The sequence below is a fragment of the Aphelocoma coerulescens genome (assembly GCF_041296385.1).
Source record: "Aphelocoma coerulescens isolate FSJ_1873_10779 chromosome Z unlocalized genomic scaffold, UR_Acoe_1.0 ChrZ, whole genome shotgun sequence".
NCBI classification, from domain to species: domain Eukaryota; kingdom Metazoa; phylum Chordata; class Aves; order Passeriformes; family Corvidae; genus Aphelocoma; species Aphelocoma coerulescens.
In genome coordinates this window covers 38148666-38163886 of record NW_027184085.1, presented here as the reverse complement: position 1 = coordinate 38163886, position 15221 = coordinate 38148666, and the positions used below count along the sequence as shown (strand labels likewise).

At 43.3% G+C, this 15221-nt stretch overlaps 1 protein-coding gene across 2 annotated transcripts in view; it reads left to right on the top strand.

The window, feature by feature from the left end:
• The first annotated feature begins 5271 nt into the window (after window positions 1–5271).
• GOLM1 (golgi membrane protein 1) overlaps window positions 5272–15221 on the top strand; it is a 35036-nt gene continuing 25086 nt past the window's right edge. The window contains exons 1-3 of one of the 2 annotated variants that reach the window (XM_069001955.1): window positions 5272–5484; window positions 11877–12050; window positions 14654–14833. In XM_069001955.1, coding sequence (XP_068858056.1) covers window positions 11922–12050; window positions 14654–14833 — 309 coding nt within the window. In that variant the 5' untranslated portion in view covers window positions 5272–5484; window positions 11877–11921. The remainder of the gene's footprint in view (window positions 5485–11876; window positions 12051–14653; window positions 14834–15221) is intronic. The other variant, XM_069001954.1, reaches the window with a different exon arrangement.

The following is a 15221-nucleotide window of genomic DNA, read 5'->3' as shown; positions in this document are numbered from 1 at the left end:
TTATGTATTGGACTGGCCATGTGCTATCCCTAGTAAGTTAAGCTACTCAGTGCCCTCATTAGGTGAAAACAGCATTATTGTTCTGAGCTACTGAAGAACTGAGAAGACTCATTTGCTCTGTAATTGCACAGCAGAGGTCAGGCTATATCCTTCACTTTATGAATTTCAGTCCAATAGTCCTAAGTTTTGCAAGTATCAGCCCGTGTTCTAGGAAAACCAGGTTCAGCCTGAAACCTGTGCATGGGACTGTACACATATGCACAAGGTTGTAGCAAATGCTTGCAAATCTGGCATCCTTCATTGCATATGCAACTGGTGTCACAGAAAGCTGTCCATCGATCTAACAACCACAGAAAATAATGTGTTCCATTCTTTTTACTGGCTTACATATATGGAAGACAAAAAAGGTTGGAGATAAGGGTCTCAGTCTTTTATTTATCATTTTTGAAGAGAAAAGAATGACTTAATTCTGAGTCCAAGGTGAACCATCAAGAGTGACTACAGCCACTGCCTGCAGGTAATACTTTTCCCAAGAAAATGGCATCAACCAATGCAGAAGAACTAACATCAAGCAATAAACCTCCTAACGCAACATTTAGAGGTGTCTCATGAATGAAAAACCTATGTCCCAATATACCAAAGACACAGAGGTAACATGAAGAAAAAGAAGTCAAGCAGCGAAGCTGACAGTTAATCTGGTAAAGATCCAGCTCTCTAAGTCAACGTGTCCTTTTCTAAGGTGGAGTTTTTTACTGCCTTTACAGTAGATGTTGCTTTTGTTCTAGCAAGACCAGCCTGCCTAACTGTAATTCCTACAGCTGATCTGGATTCTCCATGAAGCTCTTTGTTCTCGTATCAGAGCACACTGGGAATTTTCTCTGAATGAGACAGTGCAATTAAGCAAGAGAGCTGACACTTTGAGGCAACTTCTGCAGAGCTGAAGAAGCCAGAATGATGTTGCCATTTACAGAAGTTAAGCCCACGGACAACATTCAGAATTCCTCAGAGAGAGCACACAAAATCTGGGAAAGGATAAGAAAACTCCTTATCATTGTCTGTGCTTCAGTAACAGAAGACAGCAGCCTGATTCCATTAGACAGTTCTTCTGAGTATCCTTGTAGATGCAAACAAATTGTTCCATTTCCTACTTATTTCTTGTTTTGTTTGCAAATGGCTTGTTGTGATGTAATATGTAGTGATTACCTAAATAAGAATTTTCTATGTCTACAAATGCACGGATGAGTTGGAATCCAGATAAAACTCTCAGAAGGTTTTTCTTTTAAAATGGAAGTAGAAAATACCACCTAATATTATTTCATATATAAGCAAATACTTACTCCAATTTCCAACTTGCAATGAAATTACATCTCAAAACAAACCACAGTATGTAAATCCAGTTCTAAAGAGTAAGAGCATTAAAACTTGCACAATACTAGGCGTGCTGCTTGACCGAGTGAATAGTGATGTCCATTTTTGCAATGTATATACTAGAGTTTTCTTCAAAAGTGAATTTCAAAGCTTATATAGATTCAGCAGCAGCAGCAAAAGGAAGATTAGGGAAAATGTGGGGCCAGTGCTGAATCAGATGGGTGTCCTGGTGATGGAAGATACAGAGAAGGCAGAATTACTGAATGCTTTCTTTTGTCTCAGTCTTTACTGGTGAGGCCAGCCCTGAGAAGTCCCAGACCTTGGAGGCAAGAGAGGAAGGCTGGAGAAATGCAGGCTTCCCCTGGTCATAGAGGGTTGGGCTAGAGATCAGCTAGACAGACTTAACACCCATAAATCTGTGGGCTCTGATGGGATGCACCCATGGGTGCCAGGGGAGATGTTGCTGGCAGATGTTGCTAAACCAACCTCCATTATCTGTGCAAAATCAAGGAGAACAGGAGAGGTGCCCAATGACTGAGGGAAAGCTGGTGTTACTGCCATCTTCAAGAAGAACAAGGAGGAGCCAGGAAAATATGTCCAGTCAGCCTCACCTCCACACCTGAAAAGGAACAGCCCGTTCTGCCCGGGCATGTAGAAGACAATAGGGTCACTGGGAGCAGTCAGCATGGATTCACCAGGGGAAACTCATGCTTGACCGATCCGATGCACTTCTGTGGTGGCATGGCAGGATGGATCAGTGAGGGGAGAGCAGTGGATGTTGTCTGCCTTGACTTCAGCAAGGCTTTTGACACTGTCTGCCACAACAACATTAACTTGCAGGTAAGCTCAGGAAATGGGGGTTAGAGGAATGGACAGCGAGGTGGATCAGGAACTGGCTGAAGGGCAGAGCTCAGAGGGTCGTGATCAGCAGAGCAGAATCTGGCTGGAGGCCTGCAGCCAGTTCTCCAGGGATCAGTACTGGGACCAGTGTTGTTCAGCTTGTTTATCAATGACCTGGAGGAAGGGATAGGATGCACCCTCAGCAAGTGTGCTGGTGGCACTAAACTGGGGGAGTGGCTGATCCACCTGAAGGTTCTGCTGCCATTCCGTGGGACCCTGATAGGCTGGAGAGTTGGGCAGAGAGAAACTTAATGAGTTCAACAGGGGCAGGTGCCAGGTCCTGCACCTGGGGAGGAACAGCCCCAAGTGCCAGCACAGGCTGGGGCTGACCTCCTACAGAGCGGCTCTGTGGAGAAGGACCTGGGACTCTTGGTGGATCACAAGCTGTCCATGAGCTGGCAGTGCCCTTGTGGCCAGGAGGGCCAATGTCATTCTGGGGTGCATTGGGAAGAGGAGTGTGGCCAGCAGGTCAAGATGTGTGATCCTGCCCCTCTGCTCGGCCCTGCTGAGGCCACATCTGGAGTGCTGTGTCCAGTTCTGAGCTCCTCAGTAAAAGTAGCTACTGAAGACGATCCAGTGAAAGGCCACTAGGATTATCAGGAGTCTGGAGCATTTCTCTTATGAGGAAACACTACAGGAACTGGGCCTGTTTAGTCTAGAGAAGACTGAGAGGGGATCTCATTAATGCATACCGATATCTTAAAGGCAGGTGCAAAGAGGATGGTGCCCAGCAACAGGATGAGGAGCAATGGCTATAAACTAAAACATAGGAAGTTCTACCTCAACATGAGGAACAACTTCTTTCACATTGAGTGTGCCAGAGCAGTGGAACAGGCTGCCCAGGTATGTCATGGATTCTCCCTCTCTGGAGACATTCAAAACTCACCTGGATGAGTTCCTTTGTAACCTGCTCTAGGTGGCCGTGCCTGGGCAGGTGGGTTGAACTGGATGATCTCCAAAGGTCCCACTATTCTGTGGTTCTGTGAACTGTTTTGACAATTATATTCTACTGGAAAGATAATTTTTTTTTTGAGGAAAAAAAAGGTATACTGGATTTTCTAGTTAGATATGCTTTGCAGTGAAAGAGTAATGAGAATTGGATTTGTTTAGCTAACTATTTAGCAAAAAAAGCAGCATTTATTAAATAAAAAATAGTTAAAGGTAATCTATTTTTCCCACAAAATTTTGCGGATTTCCCCTTCTCTTTTGGATACAAATTATTCAGGAGATGCACCTCCAGCTGACTTCTGCAAATTGGTTTTCTTCTAGACTTTTCAGGCACAGTAGTACATTGCTTCTAGTAGTGGTCCCAAGAGATCGTGCTAAGATCCTTAACTTTTCTGCAGTGTAACATAAGTAGACGTACCCTTGTGTTTTTATTAGTTCTTGGTTAAAATACATGGCTATTTACTTTTTAAAATAATACCTTTTTTATTAATGTTGCAGATTCCACTAGGAAATCAATTAATTCCTTAATTAGTGGGATGTGATCCGACATGAACTTGTAGGAAAATTTTCTGTTTCTGGTCTAGACGAAGCTATTGTATGAATTACTTTTAAAAAAAATAAATATATAGTAATACATAGTTGTTCGCTCCTGTAAAAAGGCTAAAATGCAGGTGTTACACTGATCAACTTTTAAATAGTCTTCAAAGACTGGAAGAAAGCCTCATATTTGGCATTATCTTCTGACATGGAAGATCACTTGTTAAGTTTGTGCTCTTTGTTCTGTTAGAAATTTACATATATATATATATGTATATGTAAAGAAATTATTTTGGTTTTTTTTCAGAGCCTACAATTGCTGCTTCACTAGTTCTTCTATTCCGCTTTCATTCTGTCTTTTAAACTTCCACTTGCAAAACGCAAAATGTGGAAACAACATGCAGATTGGTCTGAGGAAGCTGGGGCTGTTCAGCCTGGAAAAGAGAAGATTGTGTGTGTTGGTCATAGCAGCCTTCCAGTGTCTGAAGGAGGCCTATAGGGAAGCTGGAGAGAGACTCGTCATTAGAAACTGTATTGATGTGACAAAGAGGAGTGGCTTCAAACTGAAAGGGGAAATTTAGAAAGGAAATCCTTACAAATTATGAAATTATGAAAGAAATTTTTTACTGTGAGAGTCGGAAGGCACTGGAACAGGTTAGGTTGCCCAAAGAAGTTGTGGATGCCCCGCCCCCATCACTGTTCAAGGCTGGTTTGGAACATGGCTTTGCGCATCCTGGCCTAGTGGAAGATGCCTGTGGCAGATGGGTTAGAACTAGATCATCTTTAAGGCTCCTTCCAAACAAAATGATTCTATGATTCCATCTAGACGGTGGAAAGTGTCCAGCTGAGTTAATGACAACCATGGAATAAATAGGTTGACTAACTTTCCTTTTTTTAAAACAAAGAAAATACCAGTGTCATCTGCTCGACAGTCAAAAATAAGTATTAAAACAGCCTTTCTGAGATTTCTGTCACTCTGTCTCTGATTTTGGACACACAGCTTCGCCCACATTACCTCCTTCCAGAAACTGAAGGGCCTGTGGTCAAGAACGGAAATCTGGAACTCAGCAGAAGCGCTGGTGAAGGAAAGACTCCGCCTGAGAGGCTTGGGGGCAGGGCGGTGCAGGGCGGTGCGGGGCGGTGCGGGGCGGGGCGGGGCGGGGCGGGGCGGTGCGGGGCGGTGCGGGGCAGGGCGGTGCGGGGAGGTGCGGGGCGGGGCGGTGCGGGGCGGGGCGGGGCGGGGCGGTGCGGGGCGGGGCAGGGCGGTGCAGGGCGGTGCGGGGCGGGGCGGGGCGGGGCGGGGCGGGGCGGTGCGGGGCGGTGCGGGGCGGTGCGGGGCGGGGCGGGGCGGGGCAGGGCGGTGCAGGGCGGTGCGGGGCGGGGCGGGGCGGGGCGGGGCGGGGCGGGGCGAAGCGGGGCGGGGCAGGGCAGGGCGGGGCGAAGCGGGGCGGGGCGGTGCGGGGCGAAGCGGGGCGGGAGGTGCCGCCGCAGCGGCTGTCCCGCGGTTTCCTCGCGGACGGGCGCGAAGGCTCGGCCCTGCTCAACCAGGGCGCCGCTCGGGCTGAGGCGCCGGCGGGACGGGGAGGGGCCGGGCCGGGCCGGGCGGGGCGAGAGCTTCCCCGCGTCCCTCTCTGCCCGCCCTCCTTCGCCTCGGGCGACGAGGGTAGCGGGAGGCGCGGTACCGACCCTCGCTCTTCTGCTCGGTGGGGGCGCAGCTGGCGGCACGGCGAGGTGAGGCCGCCGGGGGGGCCGGGTGGGTGGCAGGGTGGGAGGGTCGCCGGGCCGCGGCTCTGCCGGCTCTGTCCCGCCGGGGTCGGCTTGGCTGGCGGCGGTAGGGAACGAGCGGCGGGCCCGGCATGGGACGTCCGCGGCGGGCGGCAGCCGGCCGTGACGGCGGTGAGGCCGGCGAGGGGCGGCCCCGGGCGGGCTCCGTCCCGCGGGAATTTCCCGCTCGCCGCCGGCAGTGCTTGCAGAGGTACCGGGCCGGCTTGCTGGGGCTTAGCTGGCGTGCTTGCCGGACACTGATAGTACTTAATTAACTTCGCATTTCCTTGTTCCTTCAGCCAGCCTTCCCTCTTAAAAGTCTTGAGCCGGAAACATCTTTGAGTATTCCTAGCGGAGGTAGAAATAATAATGTTGGAAATCAATGCAGGTGTGAGATACGTCCTCCCGCCCACTCGTCTTGGGAAGGGTCGGACTAGGTGGCCTTCCGAGGTCTCTTCCAGTCCGAGCGGTGACCTGTGACTGACTGTTCACCATCCTCCTCCTCCTTCCGAGCTAGCCCCGCGTCAGTCTGCTCCTTGCTTTCCCTCTCCGTGAGCAGGGCTGCAGGGGCCTTACCTCTGCTCAGGGCACTGATGACTTTTCAAAAGTTCATGCCTGCAGAGGCCTTCCCTCTGCTTGCAAAAGTGCTACCCCCACTTCAGAAATTTTGATTCGGCTGTTGGGTACAGAAAGAACACTGTGTTTATCGCCTGGGCCCAGGATGTTTGCCTTGCTTTACTTCATTGGTTCCCCTTGTCAACTTGAAGATAGAAGGAGTTGATCAGATTTTTAGAAAATCTTGCTCTTGAATTGAACTTTTTTGAATGGCCTTTCATCTTGCATCTTAACAGGACTTGGCTCTTAAAGAACTACTTGTAATGTTGAATTTTTTTTCTCCTGGTGGGAGGTCTGCATGTTTTACAGTCAAACCATGTGTGTAGTTTTGCAGTGGTGGAGAAATGGTAGCACTTTAGTAGGTAGGTTTCTCATCACATATCTAAATTTAGTGTACTCTGTTTCCTAATCTTCGTTTAATGTAAGTGGATGTCCTATTAATTGTGATCTTAAACAAGCTAGTTCATGTTGTTTGGAAAAAATACTGGCAACAAAATATATTCATAAAAACAAATGAACAGTATTACTAACTCTTGAGATAGTTCAAGTGTATAAGTTTGCATGTTTGATTTTATTTTCATACACAGTACTACAGGTGGTAGTAGTATTTTCTAGAAGTACACCTAGGCAGCACATCCAGAAACATGTCCAGGTATTCTAGAACATTTTATCAAGTTATTTTTGATTAGCTGGCTTCTCTCATTGGAATAGATACCTACCTTAAACCTCTAGCATCTGTTTTGCCACATACCTGTTTGGGAATTCTCTTTAATCAGATAAAGGGCATTGAGGGTGATTGGTTATTAGCTTCTTGTAAAGTAGTTGTTTGAAAGAAGAGAGACTTCTTGAGCTGAAACATAATTAGTGGTAACAGTCACCCTGTGCTTGGAGTGATAGTGCATTTTTAGGGTTTTCATAGTCTTCTGATCTGTTACTTTTAGTTTAAAATGCATTAGAAAAGGAGGACCTGAGACCTGAATTGACTATCACATGGTTATTTCTGAGCAGGATGAGTGTGAAGTTGTTGAATGTGTTGTGGTGAAAATGCCCTTCCCTTCCTGTGAAATTGTAACTTGATAATTTGGGTAAATAGTGACTCAGGGACATTCATCCAAAGTATAGAAGTTTGAGTAGTGGCTGTTGCTGAATGTTTCAGGGTGGGTTTTTTTTTTTCTTTTTTTCCTGCGTTTTGTAAATCCCTGTGAAAGGCATATAGGAAGTTTGTGGTCAGCAGGCTTGAGTTCAGTGCACAAACTTTAAATCTCTAGTGGAAAAATGTTTGTTTGACCTCTTGACTTGCAAGTTTGAAAAGAAAAACCACCCCTGGACAGTGTGGCTGCAGAGGATGGTAAGAAATCTGTGCTGTGTTTTTTGACAGTGTACAGTTCCTGACCCCTATGTACAGTTTGTGCAACCTTGAAAGCATAAAGGTTGCTGCTGGCTGTAGCTGGTTCTCACCACGGGGCTGTGAATAGTGGTGCTTGTAAGTAAGATCCTGCTGTGAGTAAGAACCAACTGGATTTATCTTTCAAGGATAATCACTACTGTGTATTAACCATGAACAAAATGAAAATTGAAAGGTTTTGACTCATTTTTTCTGCACTCCATTTCCACCCGCCCACAAATGGTCACTTTTGTTTTGGAAGACTGGGCACACAAATGTTTGCTCTCTAATTCACTTTTTAAAGAATTACTTGTTTTTCCTTTTTTTTTTTTTTTTTTTTTTTAATAAAACCAAAGTTCTAGTACCTTTTATTCTGATTTACTTGTGTCTGGGTATAACTAACTAACTTGTCAATGGAAGAAATTTTGAATTAACTTGCTTGGTTAATCCAGTATGCTTTAATTCAAGCAGTCGGACATAGGAATTTTGTGACAATATCTGAAAAAACGAGCAATTTCTTCCAGAAGCTCACTGGGAAGTTGGAAAAGAATCTGCAACAGGTGGGGATAGTACCACTGTCTGTCTGAGGGGCTCCCTTGGTGGGAGGAGGTTCCCCATTCTGGTCCAGTCTGGTTGGGATGGGATCCTGTGACCTCTCTACTGTGTGTTAGTTGGTCCTTGTTGGGGTGGGTTTCTTTTTTTTGGTTGTTTGCTTTCTGTTTTTGTTTTTTTTTTATGTGGGGGGGATTTTTTTGGTTTGGGGAATTTTTTTTTTTTTTGGTCTTGTCTCTGGTTGTGGCTCTACCTTTCCACAGGGGTTTTAGTAAGACTTTGTCCTTACTCAGACATCCAAGAAGCTGTGCCTTCACTTTTCAGTGGCTGCTTCAGCTGTGCTTGGTCTTTAGATGCTGCTCTGCCTTATTCTGGCTTTGTACCAGTGCAGTGTCTGGGTGGCAGAGGAGGTGATTGGTAGGCAGGTGTGCTGGTGGGAGATGAGGGAACCTTTTTGCTACTCTGTCTGCTGGGTGTCTATTGACTTTTTCATCTTTTTTGATTGTTCCTGCTCAGCAGGTCTTATAGAAGTACAGAGATCTGGATCCTGTGAGCAGAGAGACTTGGCTTTCCTCTGGGAGTTTGAAATACACCATTTTGTTATGTGTTTACCCCTAGTGTGTTGGTCTTGAGGCTTGGTTGGCAAGGTTGTTATTTATCTGTAGTGGAAGACTGCTATCCTATTATACCAGCTATCCTGCTTCAGCTGAGTACAGTAAAAGAAAGACTTGCTCACTGTGGGAAGTAAAAGTATGCTGTATGGTAATTTGCTTGAACATCTCCGAGTCGAAAACATCTCCTTTTCCGTGTGGTACCACTAGTCTGGCAAAGCAGAAGGATGAAATCTGCTGTTCAGAAGTCAGGAATTTTACGCATACGCTTATTTTTACATCTGCCGTGGACATTGGTGAAAGATGGAGTCTTTCATGTTCAGTAAAACTATTTTCTTACCCATAAAATCAGAAACTTATTTTAAATTCAGCTCAGATAACTGTGCCAGAGCAGATGTTTCCTGAAAAACAGCATGTACAAACACATTTTCATGTAAATGTGCTTATTGAGCTGATTTGCTCATCTATCCTCTGAAATATGAGTGTGTATATCCATGGCAGAATGTTAAACAGTTTTTATTTTTAAACTATTGAGAGAGAGAATATCAATATTGCAACTGAGGTAAAATTTTGGGTCTTCTGTATGCGAGTGGAAGATCCTTCTGTGTCTTTCGTATTTTTCCTCTTCCTTTTACTTTTCCTCTGTTCAGTATAAATTCCTAATTAATATAAATTATTTAAGGACAAACAACACTGCCTTTTCTAGAAAGAGCAATGTATTGAAGTCAAACATGCTTTAGTGAAATCAGCACTTTCTTGCCTGTTTGTTTTTAACAGCTGAAAACAGCAGAAAAGGTGCTGATGCTGCCAGATTTGTGTACTATCTAGGTGTATTGGCATTTTTTAAACATGGTTTTATGCCCGTGCTTTAAGCTGCATGGTGAACTAATCATTCTTTCTTTGAACAAGATAGTTGCTTTACCTCCTTAAATTTTTGATCTGAACAGCTAGTCCCATATATTTATCCAGTAGATAAATTCCAGTGCAAGCTGTTACTGCTGATAATGTGAACCATTTTCTGTAATTCTGACAGCTATGAGGAAAATATCAGTTATTTTATTCAAGTCACACTTGGAATGAATCATTGCATCTTGCAGTGCTGTGTTTGTAGTTTTTTCAAGTGTCAAGTGCACCAACTAAGAATACTCTTATGGCAAAGAGCAGGATAGGGATGACTTCACGACAGGTTCTGACAGATGTTTTTTGAAATACAGTATTTCATTCTGGTATGCAAAATTACCTCAATTCTCTTGTTCTTACCTGAGGTGGCAGTGCTAGTCATGCCCTTTGTGCTCTCATTTTTGCTGCTATGGCGGTCTGTGGCTCTTTTCAGGGACCACATGTAAGACATGGTGGCTCTGTACTTCTCAGGTCCACCTTTTAGGATGACACAACAGGAAAATAGTCTGTGCAAGATGTGTGTGTTTCTGCAATTCATAGTTTTCTACTGGAAATTTGTGCATGACTCTGTGTGTCTTAATCTACTGCATCTTAATTTTTTGCTTTACAAGAAAAAAAAAGCATGGTTCCTCCCCATGCCTTTGCTTCTTAGTGTTGACCTTACTTCATCTGTATGTGGCCCTGTGGATGTTCACTGGAGCTGTGCTGCATGTGTCCCTTTGCTCCTTAGATGAGGTTTCCTTTAGGCAAGAAACTCAAGTCTCAGGTGTTAGACTTTTTTGCATTCTTTCTTTGGATTGTTTTGTGTGTGTGAACGTTTTCAGAAAGTTGCATTTTACTCTTACATATTCTGGGTGTTCCACCCTCAAATACAAATTAGCAAGCTTTTCAAATGAACGCACAGATTTGAAACCTTCATGAGTCTGGCAGTATTGTGCACTGACTGCTGAGAAAAGAGGAGAAGATCGATTTTTATCTTGGCTGCAAAGACGGAATTTTGCAGAGGATGCATGTGCACTCTTAGGTGTAGGTGAGCTGTTGAAGGACTTAAGTGCTAGATGTACAGTAAAATCCACATTTCTGGTACCTGCAAAGTGGTGCCACCACATTCTTCCCTTGTGTTTACAGTGTATGTTCACATGAAAACCCTTTGAGAGTTGCTACCATTTATTCACTTTTAAAACCTTGCCACCTGTGCATTGCAGCTGTAGGGAAGAGTTTGCTTTGCTGAAGAGCATGTACCTTGAGAGACTGTACAATATATTTCTAGTAAGTGTATCCATTTTAGATTGAACTAGGGCCTTGTGTTGCATATGTATTTGCTGTCTGCCTGTTCTTCTGTGCTTGTTTTTGCTGTCTTTTGTCTACAGGAGTGCAGAAAGAAAAGAAGTTAATCTCATTTTACAAGGGAGCAATCTTCTACAAACTGCAGCTGAGATTCCCAGTGGAGTTTGAGGATTCATAAAGCCTGGGTGCCATTAGGCTTATTAAGACCAGATTTTACCATGTCATGAAATGAATGTAGCCTATTTCAAAGAGAATTGCAACTGCCCTTTGCCCTGCCAATCTTTTAAAATGGGCTGTTTCACAGAAATTACCCAAGTGTCAATAACAACCAGTAGTATCCTTGGTACTGCTAATTCATTATTTATTTTCTGTAAGAGCAGAGAAAGCAGCTGAGGATCAAAATGGAGAACACTTAATTCAATTTAGCATTGAAATCAATGGAGTGTCTGCTCATATTGATATTAATTTCCATTTTTAGATTATCCTTTAAATAATTTGATTCAATCTGGTTTCCTTATTTATTTACAAGCTTGGGAACAAGAAGTTAGAATAGTAGTATCAGTTGGAATAAGTTGAAACTGGGGGAATTTTAGGAAGCAAAGTCCAAATTCCTCCTCAAACAGCAAGACTAAGTTAATTTTCTGAGTAAATTAGGTAAATGGAATCTATCCTCTAGCCTGGTGTTGTCAACTTAGCTTTTTGGGTAGAATGTATGATAAAAGGATGGCTGGTTCTGTTTACTGCAGATTTTCATTGTATTCTTATCAGTATTCAAGACATCGCCCTCAAGACCACGTGAAGCTTTATGTACAAGCTAATAGTGTGCGATAACCTTTTTTTGTCTTTCAGATGGAAATACCTGGACAGGTCAACACTAATACATTTACCTTCCTTGCTGGGTGTAGGCCTGTCAGCTGAGAGCTGTTGCATTATTGCAAAGAAAGTTTTATTGTGTGTATAAAATAACTGTGATTGGGGATGCAGTATAATGTGCCCTTTTTAATTTGCAGGTTTCCATACTTGCTGTGGTTCTTCGGATTTGTTTTTTTCTTGCAATGGTAGGATTAGGAAACAGCTGTCGCGGGATGAAGTCTCCACCACTCCTCATGGCTGCACTCGTGGCGTGCATAATTGTTTTAGGTTTCAATTACTGGATTGCAAGTTCTCGCAGCATGGATCTGCAGGTAACATTCCTTTTGCTCTGCATGTCACTTTGTACTTGTGCAGGTTGTAAACATAGTTCACAAGAAGGATGATTGTCCTTCATGTGGCAAGTCAGGAACTTCAGCTTATTGTAGGAACTTCCATAATTTTTGCAGTCGTTGCTTACCAGTAGTTGGAGACTGGGAGAATGGGAGTACATGAGAGGAACCCAAAACTTGAACGTGCCTGCATGTGTGATACTTGTTACTTCTGCTCACACAAAGTATTCAGCTGTCTTGGGCTGTTTCACATTAAACATGTGACAAATGCGATCCCCTGTTTTTTGTCCCCTCCCACCCTCCCAAGCACCCCCAGTTTCCTCACCATCATGGATGTAGACAAAGCAGAAAAGGCCTTGGCTTTTGGAAGCCCTACTCAGTAGTAACAAAAACATCTTTATATCATGAACCCTGTGTTCATCACAAATTTAAAACAGAGCCCCACACCAGCTACTGTGAAGAAAATTAACTCTACCCCAGTCAAAACTAGCGCACTCATATCCCTAGATTTGTCTTTGTATGTAACCCATAAGATTGTTTGCATACTTTCCCCCCCCAGTACAAGGAAATCTAGGTTGTTCAGTGTCTAAAAATGTAAATTTGTGTTTCTTAGTGACCTTTCTGAATAAGGACATGCAAATCATATGGAATAATTACCTTGTCTGATGATAACTAAATTTTTTATGGCTATTGAGCTTGGGTTTTAATCCTTTCTGGAACATTTGTTCTGAAGTAGGGTACGTGAGTCAAGTTTCTGGTTTGTGACAATCTGCAGGACAGGTTTGGGTTTTTCTTGTTGTTTTTGTTGTTTGGTTGTTGTTTTTTGTTTTTTTTTTTAATTCTTTTGTTGTTGTTGTTTTGCTTTGGTTTGGTTTGTTTTTTTGTTATTGTTTTTAACAAGCTAACCTAAAACTTAACAACGTGTTGATTAAATGTGGCTCATGAGAGCTCCTTCCCAGTTTATCCAGTGAATTTGTATCCTCTTTGAGCCAAATTTTAGTACTGAGTTGGCAGCTGAAGGAGTTGAACTCCTGTTTCACCTCAGAGTGGGCACTATTCAAACAGGACACTTGTGTCTGGCCATGTGGTTAGGGGTACGTCTTGGTTTTCCCATATGACTTCTGAGACTCTGGTCATCCCTTGCTTTCCCTTTAGTCAGTGGCCTCTGGATGGTGGCTACCAGTGGGTAGTAACTGTATCAGTACTGCTAAGTTTTGCTGCACTTCCATGAAGCAGCTGATAGTGAGAAATACGCCACCATCCTAGTTTATCTTGGTCTCAATAACCTAGAGACACAAGGTCTTCTGGTATTACTGATGTACTGTACCATCTTGTACATTTCTCCAAAAGTTAGCCTGAAAATTACTTCACTTGTGCTTAGTCATGCACTCTGAATGGAATAAAAGCGTAGCTGAAGACATGGATGGGGCTTCTAAGGTACTCTGTAGAGCCATTTGTTTGTTGGCAAGACTTTGCAGCTATTACGACTGAAATGGAATGAGTGCTTTTCCTTGCTATTCCAGCTAAACTGCAAGTCTTCTTTTCTTTTTTTTTTTTTCTCTGCCTCCTCTCCCATTTCTTGCTTTCTGTGGTGGAGAACCAGAGTAGGTGGGTCATGATATGCTGCATAATACATAATATGCTACAAACTGTGGTGTAAGAAGGTTTGGTCCATGTTCGTGGAGTCTTGGAACATGCACATTTTTTATTATATCTAATTTTTAATCCACCTAGAATCGCCAGGTCTTTTTTCATATGGGTAGATTCTGTTGATATTCCAACCCCTCTCCATGTTTTTGTATTCCTAATCACTGCTGAAGAAAAATTTTAACCCAACATGTTTAGAAACAATGTCCTGCAAAACTAACTTAGTACTTACAAAAAAGAAGTGGAGCGGAAGGGAAAAGAATGTGAAAATATCAGGCTTGATTCCTTAGCTTGTCTCTGTATTTGTATGTACTGGATGTGATGGTGTTGAATTTTCTTCTGACTGTAGCTGTTCTTCGAGCAATCAAGAAGAATGATGATTTTCGGTTTATGAATTAATTTTTCTTATACATGTCTTTGTGTAATAGCCATCGGTGAGTTGTTAATATAAAAGTTGGGCAATATTGTCCTCCCTCTACTTTCTTCTAGCTCTTACAGGAAATCAGATTGATTTGAGAGCTGAGTTTTCACACTGAGTTAGTTTAGGACCAACACAGAAGTGTAGAGCTGTCAGAATTGTATGGGTTGCATTTAAAAAATTGTTTGACCTTGTACTTCAGAAAGATTGTAGACTCTATCTTTTTTATGTTTGTGTTTTGATTTTGGGTTTTTTTAAGCTCAAGTACTGAGCTTTTCATTTTTCTTATCTTTAAGTGAAATTTTGACAGTGCCTACGAAATATGCACTCCTGTTAATTTATGTAAAACTAAGGAGGTTTGTGTCTCTGTGTGTATGACAAGTATCCCTGGCTGACCCAGGACTTTCATGATACCAGCATTATTAGAGCTGTGAAATTTGCTATTCCTTGAATACATTGAACAAGATTCTGGCAAGGGGGAAGCATTTCTGTTTGCTTTGGCTAATCTGCTCTTCCTCAGGGTCGAGTCATGGATCTGGAAGGCAAAGTCCGCAGGGCAGCAGCGGAGAGGGTTGCTGTGGAGCAAAAAAAGAATGAATTCCAAGGAGAGCTAGAGAAGCAACGACAGCAGATCGACAAAATTCAGTCCTTGCACAGCTTTCAGATGGAGAATGCCAACAGAGTGCATCAGGAAGAGAAGGTAGGGCTTTTTCTAGCCATGGTGGTCTGTGGGACTGTGGTTTACCAAGACACACTCTGCAACGGGAAGTGTTGCTCACATGGTGCAGCTGATGGGCATACAGTCAGTGTAAATGTTTTATGATTGTATGGTATTGAGAAAATGGACCTTGAATGCATGTTTTAACATTTGCTGTATAGCTTAGAAATACTAGAAGCTGCAAGTAACAGCAGTTCTGAATAAAACTCTTACCCCCTCTATAAATCATTGTTACCATACTTGGATTGACCCTTGGCTTTCTTTCCTGTATACTAATGTTTTAAAAATGAAGAAAAAGAGGAAGACACTCCAAGAGATATATTCCCAAATATTTGTAAGCGTAAGTGGTTGATGTTTATTTCTAAATGCA